The sequence below is a fragment of the Oryctolagus cuniculus genome, chromosome 3, assembly GCF_964237555.1.
Source record: "Oryctolagus cuniculus chromosome 3, mOryCun1.1, whole genome shotgun sequence".
In the NCBI taxonomy this organism is placed as follows: Eukaryota; Metazoa; Chordata; class Mammalia; order Lagomorpha; family Leporidae; genus Oryctolagus; species Oryctolagus cuniculus.
The window spans coordinates 38,326,551-38,353,980 of record NC_091434.1 but is presented as its reverse complement, the minus strand read 5'-3'; the positions used below and the strand labels follow the sequence as shown (position 1 = coordinate 38,353,980).

The 27,430-nt window shown below is 42.2% G+C and overlaps 1 protein-coding gene across 9 annotated transcripts in view; it reads right to left on the bottom strand.

The window, feature by feature from the left end:
* Window positions 1-25,206, bottom strand: part of C2CD6 (C2 calcium dependent domain containing 6) — a 200,151-nt gene extending 174,945 nt beyond the window's left edge. For 2 of the 9 annotated variants that reach the window (XM_051849280.2, XM_070070386.1), the window contains exon 1: window positions 24,806-25,111. In XM_051849280.2, the coding sequence (XP_051705240.2) occupies window positions 24,806-25,036 (231 nt within the window). In that variant the 5' untranslated portion in view covers window positions 25,037-25,111. Of the gene's footprint in view, window positions 1-24,805 lie in introns of all 9 variants that reach the window. The other 7 variants (XM_051849266.2, XM_051849268.2, XM_008258970.4 and 4 more) reach the window with 7 other exon arrangements.
* Window positions 25,207-27,430: the final 2,224 nt, after the last annotated feature.

Below are 27,430 nucleotides of genomic sequence, written 5' to 3'. Positions count from 1 at the left end.
GAGAGAAAAGGTCTTCCTTTTCCATTGGTTCACTCCCCAAATGGCCGCCACAGCCAGAGCGCTGTGCCGATCTGAAGCCAGGAGCCAGGTGCTTCCTCCTGGTCTCCCATACGGGTGCAGGGCCCAAGCACTTGGGCCATCCTTCACTGCCTTCCCGGGCCACAGCAGAGAGCTGGACTAGAAGAGGAGCAACCGGGACAGAATCCAGCGCCCCAACCGGGACCAGAACCCGGGATGCCGGCACCGCAGGCAGAGGATTAGCCAAGTGAGCAACAGCGCCAGCCCCTGTGCTTTGTATTCTAAGTCAGATATTCTTTCTTCTGCTTCACCAATTCTGTTTTTAAGGCTTTCCACTGCATTTTTTATTTGTCTATTGAATTCTTCATTTCCAAGATTTCATTTTTATTTCTCTTTAAGATCTCAATTTTGTGGGGGAAATTTTCTTTCATGTTATATATGGATTTCATTAGTTCATGCATTTGCTTCTGATTACTTCTAAGTAATCCTATGATCCATTTTTTGAATTCCATTTCTGACATTTCTTCAGTCTCATCATCTTCACAATCTAGCATTGAAGTGTTGTGTTCTTGTTGTCTTTGTTATTATTGTTTCTTCAATTGGTGTATTTGTTATTCAGCATTTATGGAGATACTCATTGGCTTCTCTGTTTTTTCCCCATGGCAGCTTTTATCTTTGGACTATGTCTGAGTAGATTAGTGGAGTATCTGCTTTCAGGGAATACCTAGAGGCATGTGGTAGGTGTGCCCAGAGAGCTCTGTTCAGTGCTATAGAGTGGAGAGTGTGTCTGAGGTGACACACCCAGTTTGGGCATGGTAAATATCTTTTTTTTTTAATCAGAGGAGAGGTTTCTTCTTGTCTGTTGGCATAGACTCAGCTGAGCTCCTCTCCTCAAAGGAGACCAGTGCCTGGGCACTAGCTCCAGTGAGTATATTATTCCTCCACTCTGCCACAAGGACCGCACAAAGGTTCTATGCAGTCCTCAGCATAAACTCAGACTCCCCAGCAATGTCCCTCTCCAGGTAACCAGGAAGCCCTGATCTTGTAGAGCCTCCCACAGTGCCTGCCCAATGTCCCAGCTACACCCAAGTCCTCCCACGCAGCCTCAGTGCTTTTACAGTCCCAGCACACAAGCCTCTCATAGTCCCAAGTACCCAGCCCCGTGTCTGTTCTCCTCACCAGATACAGGAGTATCTACTTGGCTCCTTGCTGGGTGCCGACATGAGCTGGCACAGCTTTTACATATGTCCAAAATGGCACCTGCTCTCTGTCAGCTTGTTACAGGACGCCTTTGCAGGATTATCAAAGAGAGAGAAAATGTGCTGCCCCCTTTGTTTTTTCTCCTCTAGTTTGGCAGGTACACTATCCCCCACTGGGCTCCAATTTGCAGATTTTTTTCCAGTGGCTTGGGTTGCTACAACTGGTTTCACCTCACTCTCCAATGCTGTTGCAGAGGCTCTCAGCTGCTGGGGTCCCAAGTTGCCCAAGTTGTACACAACCTCGCCCTTGACATAGGTCCACTGTGTTCCTCCAATCTGTGTAGTTTCCTCTGCTGTTTTCTCCCTAACTCTTCCCTGAAACTGCACCCTTTTCACTTTTTATAAACTATCTTCTCCTAGACTCAAGCAGTCAGCTCCCTCCCTACTCTGCCATCTTAATCTAATTCCCCTTATAATGTTTTGATAATTTTGGAATGAAAATTTCAAAAACACAAAATAATTTAGAAATTAAAAAATACTGTTAGAATACTGAAGCTTCATACTGATACTCTTTAACAACCTAGCAACTGATTCTTTAACAACCTGGTAAAAATATTACCTCCTCCCACATATTGCTACATTTTTACTTTTCCTTCATCATCTCACCAGAGCTCTCATCACTAGCAGCAATATTGTAAGACAAGTCTGCCAAATTTCTATCATAACCTTGAGCAAATGTTCTAATCAGTAGTCTCATAAAGCCTTCTGATACCACCTAGAATTTTTTCTGAACCTGCAGAGAATTTTGACTTCAATTAATTCCATTGTGCCTTTCAACTCTGTCACCTTTGGCCTTATCTTGAGTAGAAGCTCCTGTATTCACCTACATTATCTGCATTATTCCCCATGACTTATGGAACCCACTCTCCCTCATTCCACAGTTTTCTTTGGAAATCCACTAGCCCACATACAACACATATAGGATAACTGACAAGACATCACTATATCTGGAATGAATGTATCTACATACAAGTTCATATAAATCAATAGTAAAAAGGCATAAAAAATCAGGATAAAAATAGGAAACAGACCTAAAGAGGCACTTCACAGGAGAATTTCTATCAAGGTTATTAAACAAATGGAAGGAGCTCCCCCTCATTAGTCACAGGAAAGTAAAAGTTAACACCACAAGGAGATACCATTATACATTCCCCTCTCTCCATCACATTGTTAAAAATAAAGAAATTGACAATACCAACTGGCAAGGATATGTGGAGTAATGGAAACTCTTGATTCCTTGAGTTAATACCTTAATGCAAATATAATTAATATATTTATATTTTAAAAAAATATTTATTTATTCAAAAGGCAGAGTTACAGAGAGGCAGAGAGAGAGGGAGGGAGGGAGGGAGGAAGAAAGGGAGGGAGGGAGAGGGAGAGGGAGAGAGGGAAAGGGAGAAGGAGAGTGTGTGTCTTCCATCCACTGGTTCACTCCCCAGATGGCTTCAACGGCTGGAGCTGGGCTGATCTGAAGCCAGAAGCCAGTAGCCAGGAGCTTCACCTGGATCTCCCACATGGGTGCAGGGACCCAAGGACTTAGGCCATCTTCTACTGCTTTCCCAAGCCATAGCAGAGAGCTGGACTAGAAGTAGAGCAGCCAGGACTTGAGCCAGAGCCCATATGGGATGCCAGCACTGCAGGCATTGGCTTTATCCACTGTGCCACAGTGCTGGCCCTAATTAATATATTCTGTGTGAAAAATGTTTGGTACTATGTACTTAAGTTGAACAATACATAATTATGACATAAGGATTCAATTCCTAGCTATATTTCTACTAGAAATATGTATAAGCATATCAAAAGAAATGTAAAATATGAAAAAAAGTTGACAGAAGTGATTCCATTTTGTGAGCTAAACTCCATCTTGTGCTGTGGTTAACTCTCTAAGAACTTGGTCTCATTCCAAAAGGAAGTTATTTGCTGAGAAGGGACATCCTAAGGATCGTATAAACTACACTCTGCCCTGTAACAATGATATGGTCTGAGCTGGTCGATGCTAAACCTATTAGCTAAAATGTAAGTTCTTCCTCAAAATCCTTAACAAACAACCTATGCAACTCATTTAAACTTCATTGTTTTAACCATTGAAAAGATACTAAAAACCCCTCCCTATTTGGACACATTCTGGTTTCTACTAGATCTATACTCACTGAATTGTAGTTCTAAGTTACCAAATAAATGCCATCTTTTATAACTCAATGTAATCATCATTGGACAACAAAAGGAATGTTCGTTGCTGCATTACTCACCAGAGCTAAACTCTAGAAACAAGTCAAATACTCATTAACAATAGACTGAATAAATAAAATGTAACATATTCATATTATGACATGTCATAAAGCAAAGAAAATGAATGAACTATACTTCCACACAACATCATGAATGAATTTCATTGGACACAAAGCAGCAATGCACATGTGATGTTCTGTAGGATATGCCATATTCTAGACTGTACAACTGTTCTCAATAAATTTTAAAGAACTGAAATTGTACAAATAATGTCCTTCCACTTCGACAAAATAAATAAGAAATTAAGAACAAAAGGAAATTTGGGAGATACAAATTTTGGATATTAAAAACAAACTTCTAAATAATTCATGAAATTGCTAGAGAAAAACAATGGAAATCAGAAATAATTATAATCTGAATATAAATGAAAATTGACATAATAAAATTTATAGAATATAGCTATCATAGTGCTTACAAGATTTCCAGCATAACGAACTGTATAAAAAAAATAAGAATGTTAAATCAGTAGCTGAAGATTCCACCTTAAGACACTAGGAAAAGAAAAGCATGCTAAACCCAGAATATGCGAAAGGAAGGAAATAATACAGAGTACTGAGATCTAAAAGTAGAAAAATAAATAAAGCTTAAGGTTGGCTCTCTGAAAATATCTTTAAAACTAACAAACCTTTAACAAGAATGATGAAAAAAAACAGAAAAGGTACAAATTACCAACATCAAGAATGAAAAAGAGACAAAATTACTGACCTTACAAAAATTAAAAGAACTAAAAGAGAATACTACTGGGGCCGGCACCATGGCTCACTTAGTTAATCCTCCGCCTGAGGTGCCGACATCCCATTTGGGCACTGGGTGCTAGTCCCAGTTGCTTCTCTTCCAGTCCAGCTCTCTGCTGTGGCCCGGGAGGGCAGTGGAGTATGACCCATGTGCTTGGGCCCCTGCACCCGCATGGGAGACTAGGAGGAGGCACCTGGCTCCTGGCTTCAGATCAGCACAGCGCCAGCTGTGGCAGCCATTTTGGGGGTGAACCAACGGAAGGAAGACCTTTCTCTCTGTCTCTCTATCTTACTGTCTAACTCTGTCAAATAAAATTAAAAAAATTTTTAAAAATAGAATACTATTGTACGTACACTACTTCCTGTGGCTGCTTAAACTTGGCGGCTTAAAGAATAAACATTTATTCTCTGATAGTGCTAGAGCCCAAAAGTCTGAAATCAGTGTCACTGGACCAAAATCAGGGAGACAGCAAGCTCCCCTCCTTCTGGAGGCTCTAGGGGAAAACTGTACTTGCCTCTTTTTTAGCTTCTAGTAGTGGCCAATGTTCCTTGACTTCTGGCTGCATGACTCGTCTCTCTGAGATAAGACTGTCTTTTCCTTTTACAAGTACATCCTCACATCCCTCTAACTCTCTCTTACAAGGACACATGCATTGCATTTAGGGACCACTCAGATAATCCAGGATAATCTCACCATCTCCAGATCCTAAATTTTTTTAAAAGATTTATTTATTGGGGCCGGCGCCTTTGCTCACTTGGTTAATCCTCCGCCTGCGGCACCAGCATCCCATAAAGGCGCCAGGTTCTAGTCCCGGTTGCTCCTCTTCCAGTCCAGCTCTCTGCTGTGGCTCAGGAAGGCAGTGGAGGATGGCCCAAGTGCTTGGGCCCCTGCACCCACATGGGAGACCAGGAAGAGGCACCTGGCTCCTGGCTTTGGATCAGCGCAGCGCCAGCTGCGGCGGCCATTTGGGGGGTGAACCAACAGAAAGAAAACCTTTCTGTCTCTCTCTCTCTCACACTAACTCTGTCAAATAAATTTTTTTAAAAAAAGATTTATTTATTTATTTGAAAGAGTTACACCGAGAGAGAAAGAAGGCAGAGAGAGAGAGAGGTCTTCCATCCTCTGGTTCACTCCCCAATTAGCCACAATGGCTGGAGCTGCACCGATCTGAAGCCAGGAGCCAGGAACTTCTGGGTCTCCCAGGTGGGTGCAGGGGCCCAAGGACTTGGGCCATATTCAACTGCTTTCCCAGGCCATAGCAAAGAGCTGGATTGGAAGTGGAGCATCTGGGACTCAAATCAGTGCCCTTATGAGATGCCGGCACTGCAGATGACAGCTTTACCCACTACGCCACAGCATCAGCCCCGATCCTAAATTTTTTTAAGAGTCATTCTATTTATTTGAAAGACAGACTCACAGAGAGAAACGGAGACAGAGAGAGGTCTTCTATCTACTTGTTCACTCCCCAAAATGGCCACAATGACTGGGCTGGGCCAGGCCGCAGCCAGAAGCCAAGGACTTCTTTGGGGTTTTCCATGTGGGTACAGGGGTCCAAGGACTTGGGCCATCTTCTGCTGCCTTCCCAGGTGCATTATCAGGGAGCTGGACTGGAAGTGGAGCATCTGGGACTCGAACCAGTGCCCATTTGGGATGCCAGCACTATAGGTAGCTCCAGAACCTAAATTTCATCACATCTGCAAAGTCTGTTTTGCTGTAAATGCTAACTACTACAACTATAAACAATTTAATACTAATAAAGTACATAAGATGAACTGGAAAGATTCCTAGGAAGACACAAATGACCTAGGAATATACAAATGATTGGAGGGTAGGAAAGAATACCTGAAAAGACCCATGAGAAGTAAAGAAATTGAATTAAAATTTTAAAATGTTCCCACAAAGAAAACCTCAGACCAAGATGGTTTCACATGTGAATTTGTTAAAATACATATGAGAGAAATAATAAGGAGGTTATGGCAGGAAGATGGCAGAGTGGAGATATCAGCATTCTTCCTACAATAAATAACAGCCAGCTATCCACAAAGCAAAACTAGTCCTGAGAGGACTAAAGTGTCCAATTAAGAAACTACATCAAAATAGAGAAGCAAATTCAGGAGAACAACCACACAAAATTCTTGGTAGAGAAATTTAGTGGAAACATCTGAATATGACTGAGAACAAAGAAGCGTGAGGCTATCGGTATCAGCTACATAGCCGACACCATCATATTCTCCAATGACCTCCTCTGTGAAGGATCCAGGCAGCTTTTGGTGACTGAGGACCTTAACAGTCCATAAAAGCTATGGACTTCCATGGCCTTCACAGAGAGGATTCCATATTGTTTGTCACCCCAGCCCCAGTGGCCTTCTCTACAGATGACACTAGTAGCCTTTACTATGGAGGTTACCGAAAGCCATTACTGCTGAACTCCCAAGTAGGAGATGTTGCTCTACCCCGGGACTAAGGTTTCCACTCTCCAAACCACAGATATGCTCCAGACCCCAAGGCATCACTGTTCTGTGTGAGCCCATACTTCAGGCCCCAGTTGCACAGCTGCCTCATGCATACTGACACTCCAAACTCTGGCCCTGTGGCCACTCGGTGCACACCTGGTCTCCAGGCCCAGCTCCAAGGCTGCTGGAACTAACCAGTGCCTGTACTCTAAATTTCACTCTGTAAGTAACCATACTCTAGACCCTGGCTTTATAGCTGCTCCATCGGTGCCTGTTTATTAGACACCATTGCCATTACCATTACCACCATAAAGATTTTTATAAGCTGCACTGTAGGGGTCTTTTGAACAAAACATTCTCCACGAGTGCAAAAGAATCAGGAGGTTCCAAAAAGCCTTTGCCCAAAACACCCCAACAGCCCTCAATGCCACTGCTAGTACAAGCAAAGTTGGCTATTAGGGATCCTGCAATCTGCCAACACTAGTCTTAGCCAATGGAGCTGCAGGGAGACTATGTCACAGGGTCTTCTCCAGAACTGGAACTACCAAGCCAGCACCCTCACATCCACCCACAAGTGAAGGTTTTTCCCAAAAAGTACATGGAAGATTTACTACTCCACCAAATGTGCAGACACCAAAATAAGGCTATAAGAAACAAACAGAAAATTAGGGAAATATGACATCACCAAAGAAGCAAAATAATTTCCAGTACTAACTCCAAAGAAATGGAGATTTAAACTACTAGACAAGGAATTCTAATTTATTAATTTAAAGAAGCCTCATGAGCTAACAGACAACTCAATAAAATAAAATCAATTCTATCAGTATTACCAGACACTAGTCTTGTTTATGTGATCCCTTTGACACTTAATCCTATCATTAAGATCAATTATGAACTGAAACTGATCACTTTGACTAGTGAGATGGCATTGGTGCATGCCACCTTGATGGGATTGAATTGGAATCCCCTGGCATGTTTCTAACTCTACCATTAGGGGTAAGTCCAACTGAGCATGAGCAGAACAATCCAACATGGGAAGTAGGATACACAGCAGACTCATAGAATGGCAGATGTCCTAAACAGCACTCTGGCCTCAGAATCAGCCCTTAAGGCATTAGGATCTGGCTAAAAAGCCCATGAGAGTATTTCAGGAATGGAAAGCCAAGACACTCTGGCAAAAAAAAAAAAAAAATGACCTAAATGAAAGATCTCTGTAAATGAGATCCCAGCAGAAAGAACAGGCCATCAAAGAAGGAGGTACCTTTCTCTGAAGGGAGGAGAGAACTTCCACTTTGAGTATGACCTTGTCTAAACAAGGTCAGAGTTTGTAAACTCAAGAGGCTTCCATAGCCTTGGCAGCTCATGATAAGAGCCTCGGGTGATTACTAACGTCATAAATAAGAGTGTCAATTGTTAAATCAACAACAGAAGTCACTGTGCACTTACTCCCCATGTAGGATCTCTGTTCTTAATGTGTTGTACTATGTGAATTAACGGTATAACCAGTACTCAAACAGTACTTTATATTTCGTGTTTCTTTGTGGGTGAAAACTGTTGACATCTTTACTTAGTATATACTAAGTTGATCTTCTGTATATAAAGATAATTGAAAATGAATCTTGATGTGAATGGGATGGGAGAGGGAGTGGGAGATGAGATGGTTGTGGGTGGGAGGGAGGTTATGCGGGGGAAAGCTGCTATAATCCAAAAGTTGTACTTTGGAAATTTATATTTATTAAATAAAAGTTAAAAAAAATAAAATCAAGAAAACAATATCTAAATAAAATGAAAGTTCAATACAGAGAAAGTATAAAAAAGAAATAAACAAAATTTCTGGAGCTGAAGAATACAAGAAATATAATGAAAGAATATAACAGCATCAACAGATTTGATACAGGTGAAAAAAGAATCTCTAAACTCAAAGACAAGTCATTTCATATTTTCCAGACAGAGAAAAAGAATGAAAAAGAGGAAGGAAAGCTTACGTGACTTATGGGACATCTTCAAGAGAAATAATATTCACCTATTGAGAAATCCTGGAAAGGAGCAGAGAGCCTATTCAAAGAAGTGATGGGGCCTGAGGCCAGCACTGTGGCTAGTAGGCTAAGCCTCTACTTGTAGTGCTGGCATCCCACATGAGCACCAGTTAGTGTTCTGGCTGCTCCTCTTCTGATCCAGCTCTCTGCTAATGGCCTGGGAAAGCAGTGGAAGATGGCCAAAGTGCTTGGGCCCCTGTACCCATGTGGGAGACCAGGAAGAAGCTCCTGGTTTCAGATCAGCCCAGCTCTGGCCCTTGCAGTCATTTGGGGAGTGAACCAGCAGATGAAAGACCTTTCTCTGTCTCTTCCTCTCTCTGTCTGTAACTCTCTCAAATAAATAAATAAATAAATAAATAAATAAATAAATTATGGGGCTTCCAAGATGGCTGAATAGGGTGTAGGCACAGTAATTTCATCTGCTCTGGGATATGAAAAGAACAAAGGACCACATTTCCAGGGTTCTGAGTGACAGAAATTTTTGATGAAGAAGTGAAAAACTACCAAGATTTTGTGGAACAAGAGGAGAGAAGACAGAGAGATCACTGCAGCCAGTCATGTGGCACAGTCAACTGCTGGCTGTGAGCAGCTATCATAACACACCACGGCAGGAAGAAATGGCTGCGTGCCCTGCCGCTCAGTTTTAGCTGACAGGGAATTCTACAGTCAACCACTGACTTTTATTTCAGCCTGGGGAGCTGAATGGTGTCTGAGCAACTGCCAGGCTTGAAGCAGGAAGCTGCCTTGCTTCCTTCCCCTCCCCCACTCCCACAGAGTACCGCACTCAGCAGCGAAATGTCAGACAGTGCATCTCGGTTCCAATCCATCAGCATCAGCATCAGGAGATACCAGTTTCTTAGAGAGAAGTGAGAGGAGACTGCAGCAACCCATGTCATTGCTGATAACTGCCTGAGGGAGAACCTAGCAGTCCACACTGTTACTTCAGTCTAGAGCACTAGTGGGGGCAGGGTGCCATCTAAACCTGAGAAGAGAGAGCACACTGCCTGCTTCATCTCTCCCCACTGCCACCCCCAAGGGCTCTCAGCAAGTAGTATGGAGGAGGCACCATTTTAATAAGGCGAGTGCAGTCTACCGTGGCTCACGCAAGTACAACTAGGGGATTTTATCTAAGGAATAAATCTGTGGTCCCACTGACTTTGAGTCTGGCCTGGGAGGTGGACAAGGGGTGTGGTGCCCACGTAAGCCTGTGAGGTGCTCCCCTCCCCTCATCCTATCATGGGCAACCATAGACAAACTGCCGGGGCAGAAATCTGAGAGGCAGAAGACTCTGGGAAGACCTGTGAGCTGGCTCACAGGGTTGAAAGTGGATCATCTGCTCCCTGTGACAGTGGGAGCCTTGCATGCTTTGACAGGGGGAATTCTGTGCATGATAGGGGATGCGGTGTAGATAGGTCTCTGGGAAACCACTGTCTAGATTCAGAGGCTCAGAGTTCCCTGAGTGCTAGAGATGGGTCATTGCAGAGGGTTTTGTGCTCACACTGCGGACCACACAGATTCTTTGTATGGCTCATGTGCCTGCATGGGTAGGATATGTAGCCATTATGGGTTCATCCCGGCATGGATCACCTCGGCAGAGAGGAACTGAGGCAGTAATCACAGCAGCTGATATGATCATACCCTCTCCATCCAGCTGACAATAGAGGAAATCTACCACACCCAACTTAGGTGTCTCCCTGGACTCTTGAACCACTCTTGAGCACTGACAGGAGCTCCCAGGCCTGACCCAGCACAAACCTCAGAATATCCACTGAAGAAGCAGATACTCCACTAAGCCGCGGAGGCATGTTTCAAAAATAAAAGGCATCAGAGAGAAAACCGACAAGTGGTTCCACAAATGCCTAAAAATCAGTGTAGAAATACAAGAAACAAGAACAAGGAAGACAATATAACTCCTCCAAAGGAATGCAACAACATTTCAATGTTAAAATGTGAAGGCAGAGAGATTAATGAAATGCCTGAAAAGGAATTCAAAAGAATGATGACCATAAGGTTGTTCAAAAACAATGAGAAGCAAATTCATGAGTTAAAGAAATCCATACACAACACAAATGAAACATTTTACTGGGAGATAGAGATACTGAAGAGAAATAAAACTGAAATGTTAGAAATGAAGAATCTAATATGTCAAATAAAAAATAAAGTGGAAAGCTTTAACAACAGATATGGTGAGGCAGAAGTGAGAATATACAAGCTCAAAGACAATCTTTGAAAATACCTCAGACAAAAAACGAAGAAGAAAAAATTAGAAAACCCAAAAATAGTGTTCAAGATTTATGGAATACTATCAAATGACCTAACATATAAGGCCTTAGGAGTTTCTGAATGTATAGAAATAAAGAATGGGTTAGAAGGCCTATTTAGTGAAATAATAGCAAAAAAATTCTACCATGGAATTGAGATCTTGGAGAGAAAGCAAAATGAAATCTTATAAATGAATAATTCAATATAAAAAATAAAAAAAATGCAGTGGAAAGCCTTAACAACAGAATTAGTGAGGCAGAAGAAAGAATATCCGACTTAGAAGGCAAAGCACAGAAAATTACATAGTCAGACCAAACATAAGAAGAAGAAATAGGAAAACTAAAAAACACTGTTGGGAATCTACAGGATACTTTCAAAGGAGTCAACATACAGGTTCTAGGAGTTCTGAAGGTGTGGAAAGATAGAAGGATTAGAAGGCCTTTTTAGTGAAAAATAACAGAAAATTTCCCCAATTTGGAGAGAGGGACATCCAAGTATAGGAGGCACATAGAACTCCTAACAGACATGACCAAAAAAGCTCTTCACAACAACATATTATAATCAAACTTTCAACAGTAAAAAGTACACAATTCCAAAATGTGCAGGAGAGAAACAACAGATTACCTTCAGAGGATCTCCAATTAGACTCACAGCTGACTTCTCATCAGAACCCCTACAATCTAGGAGAACTGACATATAAAACTGGGGCTGGCAGCTGTAGCGTAGTGGGTAAAGCCACCACCTGCAGTGCTGGTATCCATATGGGCACTGGTTCAAATCCCAGCTGCTCCACTTCCAATTCAGCTCTCTACTATGGCCTGGGAAAGAAGAAGATGGCCCAAGTACTTGGGCCCCTGAAAACACATTGGAGACCCAGAAGAAGCTCCTAGCTCCTGGCTTCAGATCAGCCCTGGTCTGGCCATTGCAACCATTTGGGGAGTGAACTAATGGATGGAAGACCTCTCTCTCTCTCTCTCTCTCTCTCTCTCTCTCTGCCTCTGCCTCTGCCTCTCTGTAACTCTGCCTTTAAAATAAATTAATAAATCTTTTTTAAAAAGCCTGTAAATCAAGAATACTATACCTTGGAAAGCTCTCATTAAAAAATGAAGGTAAAATACAAACTTTTCAAAACATAAATTCAAAGAATTTGTCACCATTTGTCCAGCCTTACAAATGATATTTAAGGATGTACTGCATATAGAAACAGAAAGACAGTCATAATTCTGAAAGAATGTGAAGGTAGAAAATCTCCTAGTAAACACAGAAAGGAAATCCAAAGCAAACAATAGGAATACTTATGAGGAAATGGCAGGACCAAGTCATTATTTATATAATGACCTAAACTATCCAATTAAAAGACAGACTGGCTGAATGAATTAGAAACAAAACCCATCTATTTGCAGCCCACAAGAAAGACACTTCACCAACAAAGATATACACAGACTGAAAGGACAGAAAAAGATATTCCACGGTAATGGAAAGCAAAAAAGAGCAGGAATAGTATCTTAGTATCAGACAAAATAGACTTTAACATACAAACTGTTAAAAGAGACAATGAAGGGCATTAGGTAATGATTAGGGATCAACTCAATGGGAAGATGTGACTATAGTAAATGTATATGAACCACAAGTCATGGTGCCTGGCTATTTAAAACAAATGTTGATAGATCTAAAGGGGGACACAGACTTCAATAACAATAGGGGACTTTAACACCCCACTTTCAGCAATGGACAGATAAACTCAAAAAAATCAACAAAGAAAACCAACAAAGAAACAACAGAGCTACTCTACACAATGGACCTAATCTATATCTACAGAACATTGCATCCCACAGCTGCATAACACATTCTTCTCAACAGTGCCTGAAACTTTCTCTAGGATAGACTATATGCTAGGCCACAAAGCAACTCTCAACAAATTTAAAAAAAAAAAAAGTGAAATCATACCATGTATCTTTTCTGACCACAATGGAATGAAGCCAGAAATTCACAACTTAAGAAACTTTAGGAAATGGGCAAACACATGGAAATTGAACAACATACTTCTGAATAAATAGAGGGTCATAGAAGAAATTAAAAAAGGAAATTAAAAAAATTCCTGGAAATGAATGAAGATGACAACACAACATATCAAAACTTATGGCATATAGCAAAAGCAGTGTTAAGAGAGAAGTTTATGGCAACTGTGCCTATATCAAGAAATTGGAAAGGCATCAAATAAACAATCTAACAATGTACTCAAGGACTTAGAAAAATAAGAACAAACCAAACCCCAAATTAGTAGGAGGAAAGAAATAATTAAAATCAGAGAATACATAAACAAAATTGAAACAAAAAAATACAAAAGATCAAAATGAAGAGCTGGTTTTTTGAAAAAGTAAACAAAATTGATACACCATTATCCCAACTAACCAAAAGGAAAAGGCAAAGATCCAAATTAATAAAATCAGAGATGAAAGAGGAAATGTAACCACAGATATCATAGAAATAAAAAAAATCAGAAACTAGTACAAACAGCTACATGCCAACAAATTGGAAAATCTAGAAGAAATGTATAGATTTCTGGACACATACAATCTACCAAAATTGAGTCATGAAGACACAGAAAAACTAAACAGACCAATAATTGAGACAGAGATTTAATCATTAATAAAGGCCCTCCCAACAAGACTGGATGACTTCACTGCTGAATTCTACCAAACTTATAAAGACAAAAAAATTCCAATTCTCAAACTATTCAAAACAATTGAAAGGGAGGGAATCTTCCCAAACTCCTTCTATGAGGCCAGCATCACCTGAGTTCCAAAACCAGAAAAAGATACAACAAAAGAAAGAGAACAGTAGAATTCTTTCATATCACTGATGAACACAGATGTAAAAATCCTCAAAAAAATTATAATGAAAGTTGATTCCAAACAAAACTGATCATTCACCCAGACCAAAAGGGATTTATCTCTGGTATGCAGGGATGATTCAACATACACAAATCAATAAATGTGATGTCACATTAACAAACTGAAGAATAAAAACCATTTGATGGGGCCGGCGCTGTGGTGCAGTGGGTTAACTCCCTGGCCTGAGGCGCCAGCATCCCATGTGGGCACCAGTTCGAGACCCGGCTGCTCCACTTCCAATCCAGCTCTCTGCTGTAGCCTGGGAAAGCAGTGGAGGATGGCCCAAGTCCTTGGGCCCCTGTACCCACGTGGGAGACCCGGAAGAAGCTCCTAGCTCCTGGCTTCGGATCGATGTAGCTCTGGCCATTGCAGCCAACTGGGGAGTAAACCAGTGGTTGGAGGATCTCTCTCTCTCTCTCTCTGCCTTTCCTCTCTCTGTGTAACTCTCACTTTCAAATAAATAAAATAAATCTTTAAAAATAACCACATGATTATCTCAATAGATGCTGAAAAAGCATTTGATAAAATACAACATCCTTTCATGATAAAAGAAAAAAAATCTTAAGTAACTTGGGTAGAGAAGGAACATTCCTCAATACAATCAGGGCTATGACAAAGCTACAGTCAGCATTACACTGAATGAGGAAAAGTTGGAAGCACTTCCACTAAGATCTGGAACCAGACAACGATGCCCATTCTCACCATTGCTATACAATATAACTTGGAAATTTTAGCCAGAGCCATGAGGCAAGAAAAAGAAAACAAAGGGATTCAAATTGGAAAGAAAGAAGTCAAATTATCCCTGTTCACAGATGACATGATCCTATATATAGGGAAACCAAAAGACTCCACTAAGGGACTACTGCCAACTTATAAGAGAGTTTGGTAAAGTTGCAAGACATAAAATTAACACATAAAAATCAATAGCCTTTGTATACAGAGCCCATGACATGGCTGAGAAAGAACTTTTAAGACCAGTGCCATTCACAATAACTATAAAAAATTTAAATACCTCAGAATAAAAAGAAAGAAATAGAAAAAGATACAAAAACATGGAAAGCTCAATTTACAGACCTAATGCAAACCCAATCAGAAGACCAATGACATTCTTCTCAGATATAAAAAAATGCTAAAATTCATATGGAAGCACAAGAGACTCCCAAATAGCTAAAGCAATCTTACACAACAAAAACAAATCTGGAGGCATCACAATACCAGATTTCAAGACATATTACATGGCACTTATAATCAAAATATCCTGGTACTAGCACAGAAAAAATAGAACAATGGAACAGAATAGAAACCCCAGAAATTAAACCATGCCTCTACAATCAACTAACCTTTGACAAATGAGCTAAAATCAATGCCTGGAGAAACAACAGTCTCTTCAAATGGTGCAGGGAAATTGGATCTACATAGGCAGAAGTACAAAACAAGAGACCTACCTTATACCTCATACAAGAATCAACTCAAAATGGATCAAGACTCTAAATCTATGACCTGATACCATCAAATTACTAGAGGAAAAACATCTGGGAAACTCTGCAAGACATCAGCATAGGCAAAGAGTTCTTGGAGAATACCCCAGAAACACAAGCAATAAAGGCAAAAGTAGATAAATGGGATTACATCAAGCTAAGAAGTTTCTGTATTCCAAAGGAAGCACTCAACAATGTGAAGAGGCAACAAACAGAATGGGAGAAAATATTTGTAAGCCATGCAACTGATAAAGGATTAATATGCAAAATCTATAAAGAGCTCAAGAAACTCAACAACAAAATAAACAATCCAGTTAAGTAATAGGCAAAGAACATGAATGGGTATTTTTCAAAGGAGGAAATTCAAATGGCCAACAGACACATGGAAAAATACTCAGATTCACTAAGCCATCAGAGAAATGCAAATAAAAACTACAATGAGGTTTCAACTCACCCAGTCAGAATGGTTAACATCCAAAAATCAAAATAAATAAATAAATACATACATACACACATTCATACATACATACTGGAGAGGATATGGGGGAAAAGGTACTCTAATCCACTGTTGGTGGAAATATAAACTAGTACAACCATTATGGAAGACAGTATGGAGACTCCTCAGAAATCTGAAAGATCTACCATATGGTCCAGCCATTCCATTCCTGGAGATTTATCCAAACAAAATGAAATCAGCATATGAAAGAGTTATTTGTAACCCCATGTTTATTGCAGCTCAATTCACAATAGCTGGGCACCAGTTCGAGATCCAGCTGCTCCACTTCCCTGATCCAGCTCTCTGCTATGGCCTGGGAAAGCAATGGAAGATGGCCCAAGTCCTTGGGCCCCTGCACCTGCGTGGGAGACCCAGAAGAAGCTCCTGGCTCCTGGCTTCAGTTCGGTGCAGCTCCGGCCTTTGCGGATCAACCCCAAGAAATTGCTATATATATATACTATGGAGGCCGGCGCCGCGGCTCACTAGGCTAATCCTCCGCCTTGCAGCGCCAGCACACCGTGTTCTAGTCCCGGTCGGGGCGCCGGATTCTGTCCCAGTTGCCCCTCTTCCAGGCCAGCTCTCTGCTGTGGCCAGGGAGTGCAGTGGAGGATGGCCCAAGTACTTGGGCCCTGCACCCCTTGGGAGACCAGGAGAAGCACCTGGCTCCTGCCATCGGATCAGCGCGGTGCGCCGGCTGCAGCACACCGGCCGTGGCGGCCATTGGAGGGTGAACCAACGGCAAAGGAAGACCTTTCTCTCTGTCTCTCTCTCTCTCACTGTCCACTCTGCCTGTCAAAAAATAATATATATATATATATATATATACACACACACACACACTATGGAATGCAATTCAGCTATAAAAAAGAAGTGCTGTCTTTTGCAATGAAATGGATACAACTAGAAATCATTATGCTCAGTGAAAATAAGCCAGTCCCCAAAAGACAAATGTCATATGCTTTCCCAACAATTTGTGTCAGAGTACAAAACAATGTATATGAGTGAAATCAACACTCCGAAATTTGATTATTGTTTACAGCCCTTGTCTATATTCTTGAGGAACAGTGATTTTTCTACTTGTTGAATTCTTTTAGTGGCGGGTTAAGCTTGTGATTATAAAATAAACTGAAAGTACATCATTATAAAAATTAAAATACATTAAAAAGGGGAAGAAAGGAGGGTGGCATATGGGTGGGGGGCAGTGGCAAGTATCATTATGCTGTTACTTCTGTAAATATGAAATACATGAAATTTGTTCACCTCGTATAAATAAAACATTTTTAAAAAATAAATAGTGGACATTACTAGCTTCTTAAGGAGAAAAAGCAATAAGTTATAGGCCTTTGCACAACCCAGAATATCCTTTGTTCCACAGATATGACTGTCTAGAACACGGCATAAACATACACCCAAGCTGGATGGTGGTGACAGGAACAGTGATATGTATGTCAATGCTCAACCTACTTCCACTGGGTTTCTGTATCTCTCTGCTCTAAAAGATCAGGCATTGAGACCAATGCGGGCCAGCAGCTACACAACAATGATAGTCCATCCCTACTATCTCATCTCTAGCAGTACAACTTCATCCCTGCTGAGCTATGATATTCTGACAGCTTCCAGGAACTATACATTCTCCTGGCTAATGATGACAAGGTATTCAATGTGACCAAAACACAAATTCAATGACCTCAAGAGGCCAGAATCTTTATCAGAAAAGATGTATCCAGGGATCTTGCTACATTTTGCCTGGATAAGGAACCAATGAATGGTGAGTATAATGACCTCTCTGACTTTATTCCTGTATAGCAGGAAATTCTGAATGACTGGGACTCTCAATTTACCTTCAAGTATCATCATATGCTCAAACTGCTGAAGGAGACAATGTAGTCAGATGAGAATACTGAGGAAAATTATTAAAGCATTTAGTGGAATTACATTAATTTTTGTTCTCTGTAGAATCATATGTAACATTTCACTCTGGTTTTAAAACATGAGGACCACAATATTTGGAAAGTTTTGAACTTTCTGTAAATTTTTAATTTAGTATCACTAGTGACACTTAGCATGGTATATTTCTGTGTTACAAATCCAGAAAGTGAACTTTAGTGTTGCTATGCAAAGGTTATTACTGTTTTTCTTTATCTAAAATTACTACAGGCTGATTTTAAGTTAAAACAGGTAAGATGGATATTTCCTCAAACAGATAAAAATGTTAAATATACAAAAAGAACAAAGGGTCAACCTTTAGTCAGGATGTTCTCTAAAGACAGCATGACTTCTGTTTTACGTACCACTAAAGCAAATTTGCAGTGTTACAAAGGCTTTGATAATGACTAAAGAGAGCTTCCCATTAACAAAGCGAAATCTCAAAGCTGGACTCAGTTGGAAAAAAATTATTTTTACTGTATTTCTAGAATGTGTTGTTGTCTTTGCCCTCACAGGGATACACAGACATTCTGACAAACACAGTAACCTAAAGTCAGAATTAAAACAGAATTTGAACATTCACAAGAAATACGTGGCAAAAACCAACTGGCTTCCTAAAAACCTAAATACATGAAGAAGATTACAGGATTATATTCTCAATCATCATGTTCATGATAGGGCAATGGTTATTTGGTTATATCATGTTCATGGCATAGCATACAGGACAAACAGGTGTTTACTCTTCTAAGAACTTTCACACATACTCTGAAGAGTGAGGAAATAGTACATGTCACTATCCAAGTGTTTTTTAAAGTATATTCATAAGGTAATAGCTATTATGTCATTAATAAAAAACTATTGCCACTGCAAAAGTAGTCTCTCTCTCTCTCTCTCTCTCCTTGACACTCTGCCCTTCAAATAAATAAATAAATCATTTTAAAAAAAGATTTAACCTAAAAAGACTTCACTGAGGAACATTATAATAAAACTGTCAAAAATCAAAGGAGAAAATTCTGATAGCAGCAATACAAAAGAAACCTATTTCATACAATGGAATTTCACATGGTTATTAGAAGATTTCTTAGAAGATTCTTTACAGACCAGGAGAGAATGGAATGATACACTTAAATCTGGAAGAAAAAAAAAAAAAACACCCAATAAAGCCATCCTTCAGAAATGAAGGAGAAACACTTTCTCAAACAAACAAAACCCAAGGGAATTCACCACTAGACCTTGCCTTATAAGAAATGACAAGGGCCGGCGCCGCGGTTCAACAGACTAGTCCTCCGCCTGCTGTGCTGGCACACTGGGTTCTAGTAACAGTTGGGGCGCCGGATTCTGTCCTGGTTGCCCCTCTTCCAGGCCAGCTCTCTGCTGTGGCCAGGGAGTGCAGTGGAGGATGGCCCAGGTGCTAGGGCCCTGCACCCCATGGGAGACCAGGAAAAGCACCTGGCTCCTGGCTCCTGCCATCGGATCAGCGCGGTGCGCCGGCCGCAGCCCGCCGGCCGCGGCAGCCATTGGAGGGTGAACCAACGGCAAAGGAAGACCTTTCTCTCTGTCTCTCTCTCTCTCACTATCCACTCTGCCTGTCCAAAAAAATAAAAAAATAAATAAAAAATAAAAATAAATGACAAGGGAGTTATTCAAGTTGAAATGAAAGGATGCTAATTTCATACAAAAACAGATGAACATGTAAAGGTAAATAAGAGTCAAATTAATAATAACCTAATACTGTACCATGGAAGATAAATAACTCTTGTATAAAGGTTAAAAGAAAAAAGCACTTTCATTAAATAACAAAGAGAGAAAAGCACTAAAATAGTTTATTGCTGCAATAATTAAATAGACACTCAATACGAAAAGATATAGTTACATAAAAAAATAAATAGGCACAAAGGGATAGAGTTTTGTGTGTGATCAAAATTAAGTTGCTAGGGGCCGGCACTGTGGCAAAGCAGGTAAACCCACTACCTGCAGTGCTGGCATCCCATATGGGCACCAGTTCAAGTCCCGGTTGCTCCACTTCTGATCCAGCTCTCTGCTATAGCCTGGGAAAGCAGTAGAATATGGCCCAAGTCCTTGGGCCCCTGCACCCATGTGGGAGACTCGGAAAAAACTCCTGGCTTCTGGCTTGTGGGGAGCAACTGAGACTAGACTAAGTTACTGGAATTAAGACTTATTCTATGCATCTGCTCTCCCACAATATGGCGCTGAGAGGGAGCAAACAACCTCTACGCAGCTGCCTCATCAGTTTGACTGATAAGCTGCAGGAACTGATCCTGCTCCTGATTGGAGGAGAGCAGTGTACTCGGCGTGTGGGCAGCAGAGCATGGATTGGTGGAAGAGGACTATAAAGGAGGAGAGCGACAACATGCACCAGGAACACCTGAGGAACATCTGAGCAGCCCCTGAGAGAGCCGGCCGGCGGTGGGCCAGCGGTGGGCCGCTCCTCCGCGGAAGTGGGGAAAGCGGCGGGGGGTGCCGCCCCTCCATGGAGGCGGGGGGGGGGGGCCGGCAGCTAACCCAGGACCGTGTCATTCCTCTGCGAGTGAGGGAACAGCAGCTAACCTGGGAAGAGCCAAGCAGACAAAAGAACAGCGCAGGGTCTAGTGTCGTTCCTCCATGAATGGGGGAGCAACACTGGCTTCAGATTGGTGCAGCTCCAGCAATCCTATAGCAAAACACCCAATCAAAATGTATGTAACCAAAATATCCAACCAAAATGTATGTAAAGAAAAAACAGGGGCCAGTGATATGGTCCATAGGGTTAAAGCCCTGGCACCAGCATCCCATATAGGCGCCGGTTCGAGTCCCGGCTGCTCCACTTCCCCGATTCAGCTCTCTGCTATGGCCTGGGAAAACAGCAGAGGATGGCCCAAGTCCCTGGGCCCCTCTACCCACATGGGAGACCCAGAAGAAGCTCCTGGCTCCTGGCTTTAGATCGGCTCGGCTCCAGTCATTGTGGCCATTTGGGGAGTGAACCAGTGGATGGGAGACTTCTCTCTATATTTCTATCTCTCTGTCTCTACCTCTCTCTGTAACTCTTTCACTTAAATAAAATATATCTTTAAAAAAAAAAAAGTTGTTTGGCTGGCGCCACAGCTCACCAGGCTAATCCTCCACCTGCGGCGCCGGCACATGGGGTTCTAGTCCCAGTTGGGGTGCTGGATTCAGTCTCGGTTGCCCCTCTTCCAGGCCAGTTCTCTGATGTGGCCCGGGAGTACAGTGGAGGATGGCCCAAGTGCTTGGGCTCTGCACCCCATGGGAGACCAGGAAAAGCACCTGGCTCCTGGCTTCGGATCAGCGCAGTGTGCCAGCCACGGTGGCCATTGGAGGGTGAACCAACGGAAAAAGAAGACCTTTCTCTCTGTCTCTCTCTCACTATCCACTCTGCCTGTCCAAAAAAAAAAAAAAAAAAAAAAGTTGTTTGTAAGAAGGTATATAAAAACAACCCCCTTTGTTCACGGCTCAGAATTTGGATGAAAATCTTCTGAGCCAGCCAACAAAAATAAAAGCTGCTTCATCCTAAAAGCCTGATGTCTTTGGACCCTGATAGTTCCAGTCGGGCCTCTGGAAATATCAAAAAATGTATCTCTCACCTTGAAAAGACAACAACTAATTGGGCTATTTGGATTATATTAAACGTACTGTCGGTCGGCGCCGCGGCTCACTAGGCTAATCCTCCGCCTAGCGGCGCCGGCACACCGGGTTCTAGTCCCCGTCGGGGCACCGGATTCTGTCCCGGTTGCCCCTCTTCCAGGCCAGCTCTCTGCTGTGGCCAGGGAGTGCAGTGGAGGATGGCCCAGGTGCTTGGGCCCTGCACCCCATGGGAGACCAGGAAAAGCACCTGGCTCCTGGCTCCTGCCATCGGATCAGCGCGGTGCGCCGGCCGCAGCGCGCCGGCCGCGGCGGCCATTGGAGGGTGAACCAACGGCAAAGGAAGACCTTTCTCTCTGTCTCTCTCTCTCACTGTCCACTCTGCCTGTCAAAAAATAAAAAAAAAAAATACTGTCAAGGGGCTGGCGCCGTGGTGCTATGGGTTAAAGCCCCAGCCTGCATCCCATTTGAGTGCCAATTCGAGTCCCAGCAGCCCCACTTCCAATCCAGCTCCCTGTTAACCTGCCTGGGAAAGCAGCAGAGGACCCCCTGCACCCACATGGGAGACCTGGAAGAAGCTTCTGGCTCCTGGCTTCAGATCAGCTCCAACCACTGCGGCTGTTTGGGAGTGAACCAACAGATGGAAGATCTCTCTCTCTCTTTCTCTTTCTCTAGCTCTGTCTAAAAGTTACAAAAGTCTAATGATCTTGTTATGTTGTTATGTCATGATGGTTATCTTAATTTAAAAAAAATAAATGTTTATAAAATCGTACAGGTGCTTTCTAAAATACTATATAAAGTTAGCAAGTGCCTCTTCTTCTTGATTAGTGAGTGTTATAATTTTAATCATGGCTATTTAAAATCTGTCATCCACAGTTCTGTATACTCCTCAAAAAACACAATCAGATTTATAAAAAGGATTCTAACAAATTTTCTTAAATATAGGCTCTCTGACAACTTTAAAATCACTGGACTAGATAAAAAATTTTCAAAACTCTAAAAAAAAACCAAAACAAATTGATTTCAACCAATAATTCACAAAAAAACCTATTTTAAAAAATTTTTTTATTTATTTGAAAGTCAGAGTTACACAGAGAGATGAGTGGCGGGGGGGGGGGGGGGTCTTCCATCCAATGGTTCACTCCACAATTGGCCGCAATGGCCAGAGCTGCGCTGATCCAAAGCCAGGAGCCAGGAGCTTCTTCCTGATCTCCCACACGGGTGCAGGGGCCCAAGGACTTAGGCCATCTTCTACTGCTTTCCCAGGCCATAGCAGAGAGCTGGATCATAAGTGAAGCAGCCGGGTCTCGAACCGGCGCCCACATGGGATGCCGGAGCTTCAGGCCAGGGAGTTTAAACATACAAAAAGATATGGCAACCTACTTCATGTCACTTTTCCTTTCATGCACTATGTTCCTTGAATATTCCAAGCTTCATTCTTTGGCAGAAACACTTATTTGTTCTCGCAATGCTCTCCCCTCCAACTCTTTAAGCAGCCAGCCTCTTCTCTTTCCTCAGGTTTTCCCCTAGAGCCACCTGTTCAGAGAGGTCTCTCTGATTCCCCATCTAAAGTATTGTCTGCCCCTAAACCACGAGGATTCGTGATCACAGTGCCCTATTTCCTTCAGAACACAGAATATTCAGGAACTGCCTCCCAATGTGTTAGCTTCCTATGGGAAAGTGCTCTACCTTGTTCACCACTGATCTTCCATGGTTAGCACAAACTTGGCACATATGTCAAAAAATATGTGTAATAAAAGTATTGAGAGGTGACAAAATAGAATACAAAATTTCATGATTTGAGAGGTGGAATCATTAGAATGAAGGTCCAAGATGTAGAATTGCAGTGAGCTGCTGAAAGGAATTAAGGAGGATCAACAAACTCAGACTGAAGTGTGAGATGTGTTACCCACATTTATTAAAATCTTAAAGCACACTAGTTCTCAGCCTAAGCACTGTCTTCCATTATAATAGCTGATCATTCCAATTCCCTTAGTAACTTCCATTCCATAAACCTTTTAGAAAAATCCCTTTGGGATCTCTAGTCACTTATCACTCCTTTTTCTTTCACCAATTTCATCCAACCCTGCGGTCTCTCCTGGCTGGCTTCTCCATCCTACATCCTCAATCTACAATCCCTACATCAATGCCTATCTCTCCCCTCTGTCTGGAGTGATTCTCAAACATGACTCTTTCCAGCAATCACCTGAAACAGTTTAAAATTTGTGCGCATTCTCACACACCTACCACTCTGATTCAGGTCTAAGGTAGAGGACCAGGGACTCTACATTTTAACAGGGCAACCGACATGATTTGGACTAAACAAGACATAAGTCTGGAGAAAATTCCATCAAAAATATCATGTCTACATGTATCCTTTTGTCACTAAAGATTTTCCCAATGGATAGTAAAGAGATAGCCTACTTTTTTGGGTAGCTTTTTTTTTTTAACCTTAAAAGGGGCTCCTCATACCAAACACTAGAACTCACCATTGTCTAAAATACAATCCAAATTCCTTAAGAGAACACAGAACATATTTTTATGGGCTATATTTCCTATTACATCTCTCTTACACATTTTTGATATTTTTCCTAATATGACTGTATAGCTAATACCAATTATGCTCTCAATTTATTACAGTGCCTCAAGAGTATCTAAATTTTTGGAAGAGTTGTGCCTAAGATATCAGGTAATTCAACTCCTTAATTTTACAGAGAAGGACATCACCTTTTTGAATGTCATTTGTTTCCTGATAAGTACTTTTACGTATCCTATTTCTTAATAACTTAACACCAACAAAGGATGTAAAACTTCCTTACAATCCCCCCCAACAAGTTTGAAAAGACGAGTCTCAATTTGATTCTCCTTTTCCAGTTCTCCATTCTGTCCCGGTACCATTGAATATAGTGATAAAGGCAAGCGTTTCAGGAGGCCAGTTATTCACTTTGTAAGCATGATGCACAGTTGCTCCTGCAGGTTCCTTATGTAGGAACCTCAGAACGGAAAAGACGGGTAACTAACGTTTCTGCAGGTTAGCCCTTCGCCACGTAACCGAAATCCCAAGGATGCCGTTGAGCACAGTAGCTAACACCCATTGATACTTTGCTCTTTACAATTCACATTGTTCTTTCACTTCTCCTTTAAGTAACCATTAATTATCGTCTTAGCAATGAGCAAAGCGAGATTCTGAGAATTGCCCAAGGTCCTCAAGCAAACTCCTCCTCAGCTGTCACCACCTCCCAACGTAGGGCGGAGCTCCCCCCTCTCTAGGTTGGATGCACCGATCACTTTAACCCTTCCGCTCTCGCTCTCCCTCCCCCTCCAGATGCTGCAGGGGACACCCTTGCCAGACCCTCACTCACGTTGAGCAGCCGGTACCCGGTGCCCTCCTTGTTCTTATCCTTGGGCAAAGCCGTCCTGCCATGGTCCTGACCATGACGGACCGAAGGATACTCAGACCCTCTGACGTGCATGGCATCCGGGTGGCCAGGGGCACTCTTCTGTAGAAACTGGGCCGCGAACGGCGGATGGAGGCGTCCATCGCGGTTTTCAAACGCGTTGGAAAGCCTCGGCGCCTCTTTGGGCGGCTCCATCGCTCCATCCTCCACCAGGAGCCCGTCAGCAGCGCCTAACCGCCGCCCGCCCGCCACTGCGCAGGCGCGGCACGTGCCCCTTGTTTCCGGTTCCCGCGTGCGGCCTCGGGAGACGCATGCGTTCAGGCCCGGCCGCTCCTGTGTGGCTTTGAGACCTGTGGCGTTCACAGCGCCTCAAGGTCTGCCGCAGGCGCTTCTCTGGCACCCTGAGAAAGCTGTCAGAGCTCGCTGGGGCACAGCAAGCTTCCTGCACACGGTGGTTAAACGCCGTTCTTCACCGTCCTGTCCGCCCTTTAGTTCTGAGCCCTCGTCGCCCGCGCTGCTTCCTGCTGGGAGGTACACAGCGTCAGCCATCACTTCCTGTACAGGACCTCCGGCCTGTGGGTGTTGAGCTTCGGTCTGCTTTCCCATCTACCTGACTGCTCCAAGGACGCATAGTACAGTCATTTTCATCTTCCTCTTAACCTTCTGTGGCAAACTCATCTGATGTAAAAATATCACGCCCACAAGTATCTTTAAAATCCGGACATAAATGTTAACCCTAAACATCGGAACCGTAGTTTTTCTGTTTAGTCTGGGACACTGTGATGCTTTCGTCATGAGTCTTCTCCAGCCTGCTGTCATCTAACCCTTCCACTGCTCTAGTATTCATACAACGCTAAAAACAGCAGCAGCAGCACCAACAAAGCAAACAAGACAAGACACCTCCAGAACTCCTTTGAATTTCTTGGTATAGAAACCAAAGTTGTCCAAAATGGACTCTCCTATCTCAGGGTCATTATTTCTTGCTATTCTGTTTGGAATCATTCTTTTATTCAAGGGTCAGCTCATAAGTCAGCTTTCAGCTAAGTCTTATAACCCATTTATACACACTCCGAGCCTACTATTTGGCATATTCCTATTAGTAGATTCACACTATTAGTCGCTAATCTCAAAAGATGAGCTTTTGGGGGCAAGAAACTAATACTCGCCTTGCCTTCTTCAGGGAGCAGTATTCCAAGCCCCTTAACACACATGTGTTGTCATTTTGGGTTTGTGCTGCATGGTGCTTAGTCACTGTGCCAAGGGCAGCTAACTGACATCTTTAAAGGTTCATGCTATGCAACATAACATAGATAAGAAATCTTCAAAAAGTTTATACAAAAACTGAATAGAAATCATTTTTGCTGCAAAAAAAACTGAAGTCTATGCATTTTTTTCCTTAATATGCATTTATCATGAGCTTTCTTAAGAACCTTTGTATGCATGGGCTTCTAGCATTTTTAACCAGGATAAACTTAAAATTCTTTTTCATGAATTTTTTAAAGTACCCTCATACGGCCTAAGTAATCTTAGTTTTTATTTTTTTTTATTTTTTTAACTTTTATTTAATGAATATAGATTTCCAAAGTACAGCTTATGGATTACATTGCCCCCCCCCCAATGACTTCCGTCCCACCCACAACCCTCCCCTTTCCCGCACTCTCTACCCTTCCATTCTTATCAAGATTCATTTTCAATTTTCGATATATACAGAAGATCAGTTTAGTATACATTAAGTAAAGATTTCAACAGTTTGCACCCCCATAGAAACACAAAGTGAAATATACTGTTTGAGTACTCGTTATAGCATTAAATCTCAATGTACAGCACATTAAGGACAGAGATCCTACATGAGGAGTAAGTGCACAGTAACTCCTGTTGTTGACTTTACAAATTCACACTCTTGTTTATGGCATCAGTAATCTCCCTATGCTCCAGTCATGAGTTTCCAAGGCTATGGAAACCTTTTGAGTTCTCCAACTCTTATCTTGTTTAGACAAGGTCATAGTCAAAGTGGAAGTTCTCTCCTCCCTTCAGAGAAAGGTACCTCCTTCTTTGATGACCTGTTCTTTCCACTGGGATCTCACTCACAGAGATCTTTCATTTAGGTCATTTTTTTTTCCAGAGTGTCTTGGCTTTCCATGCCTGAAATACTCTCATGGGCTTTTCAGCCAGATTCGGATGCCTTTAGGGCTGATTCTGAGGCCAGAGTGCTGTTTAGGACATCTGCCATTCTATGAGTCTGCTGAGTATCTCGCTTCCCATGCTGGATCACTCTCCCCTTTATTTATTCTATCGGTTAGTGTTAGCAGGCACTATTCTTGTTTATGTGATCCCTTTGACTCTTAGTCCTTTCATTATGATCAATTGTGAACTGAAATTGATCACTTGGACTAGTGAGATGGCATTGGTACATGCCACCTTGATGGGATTGAATTGGAGTCCCCTGGTATGTTTCTAACTCTACCATTTGGGGCAAGTCAGCTTGAGCATGTCCCAAATTGTACATCTCTTCCCTCTCTTATTCCCACTCTTATGTTTAACAGGGATCACATTTCAGTTAAATTTCAACACTTAAGAATAACTGTGTAT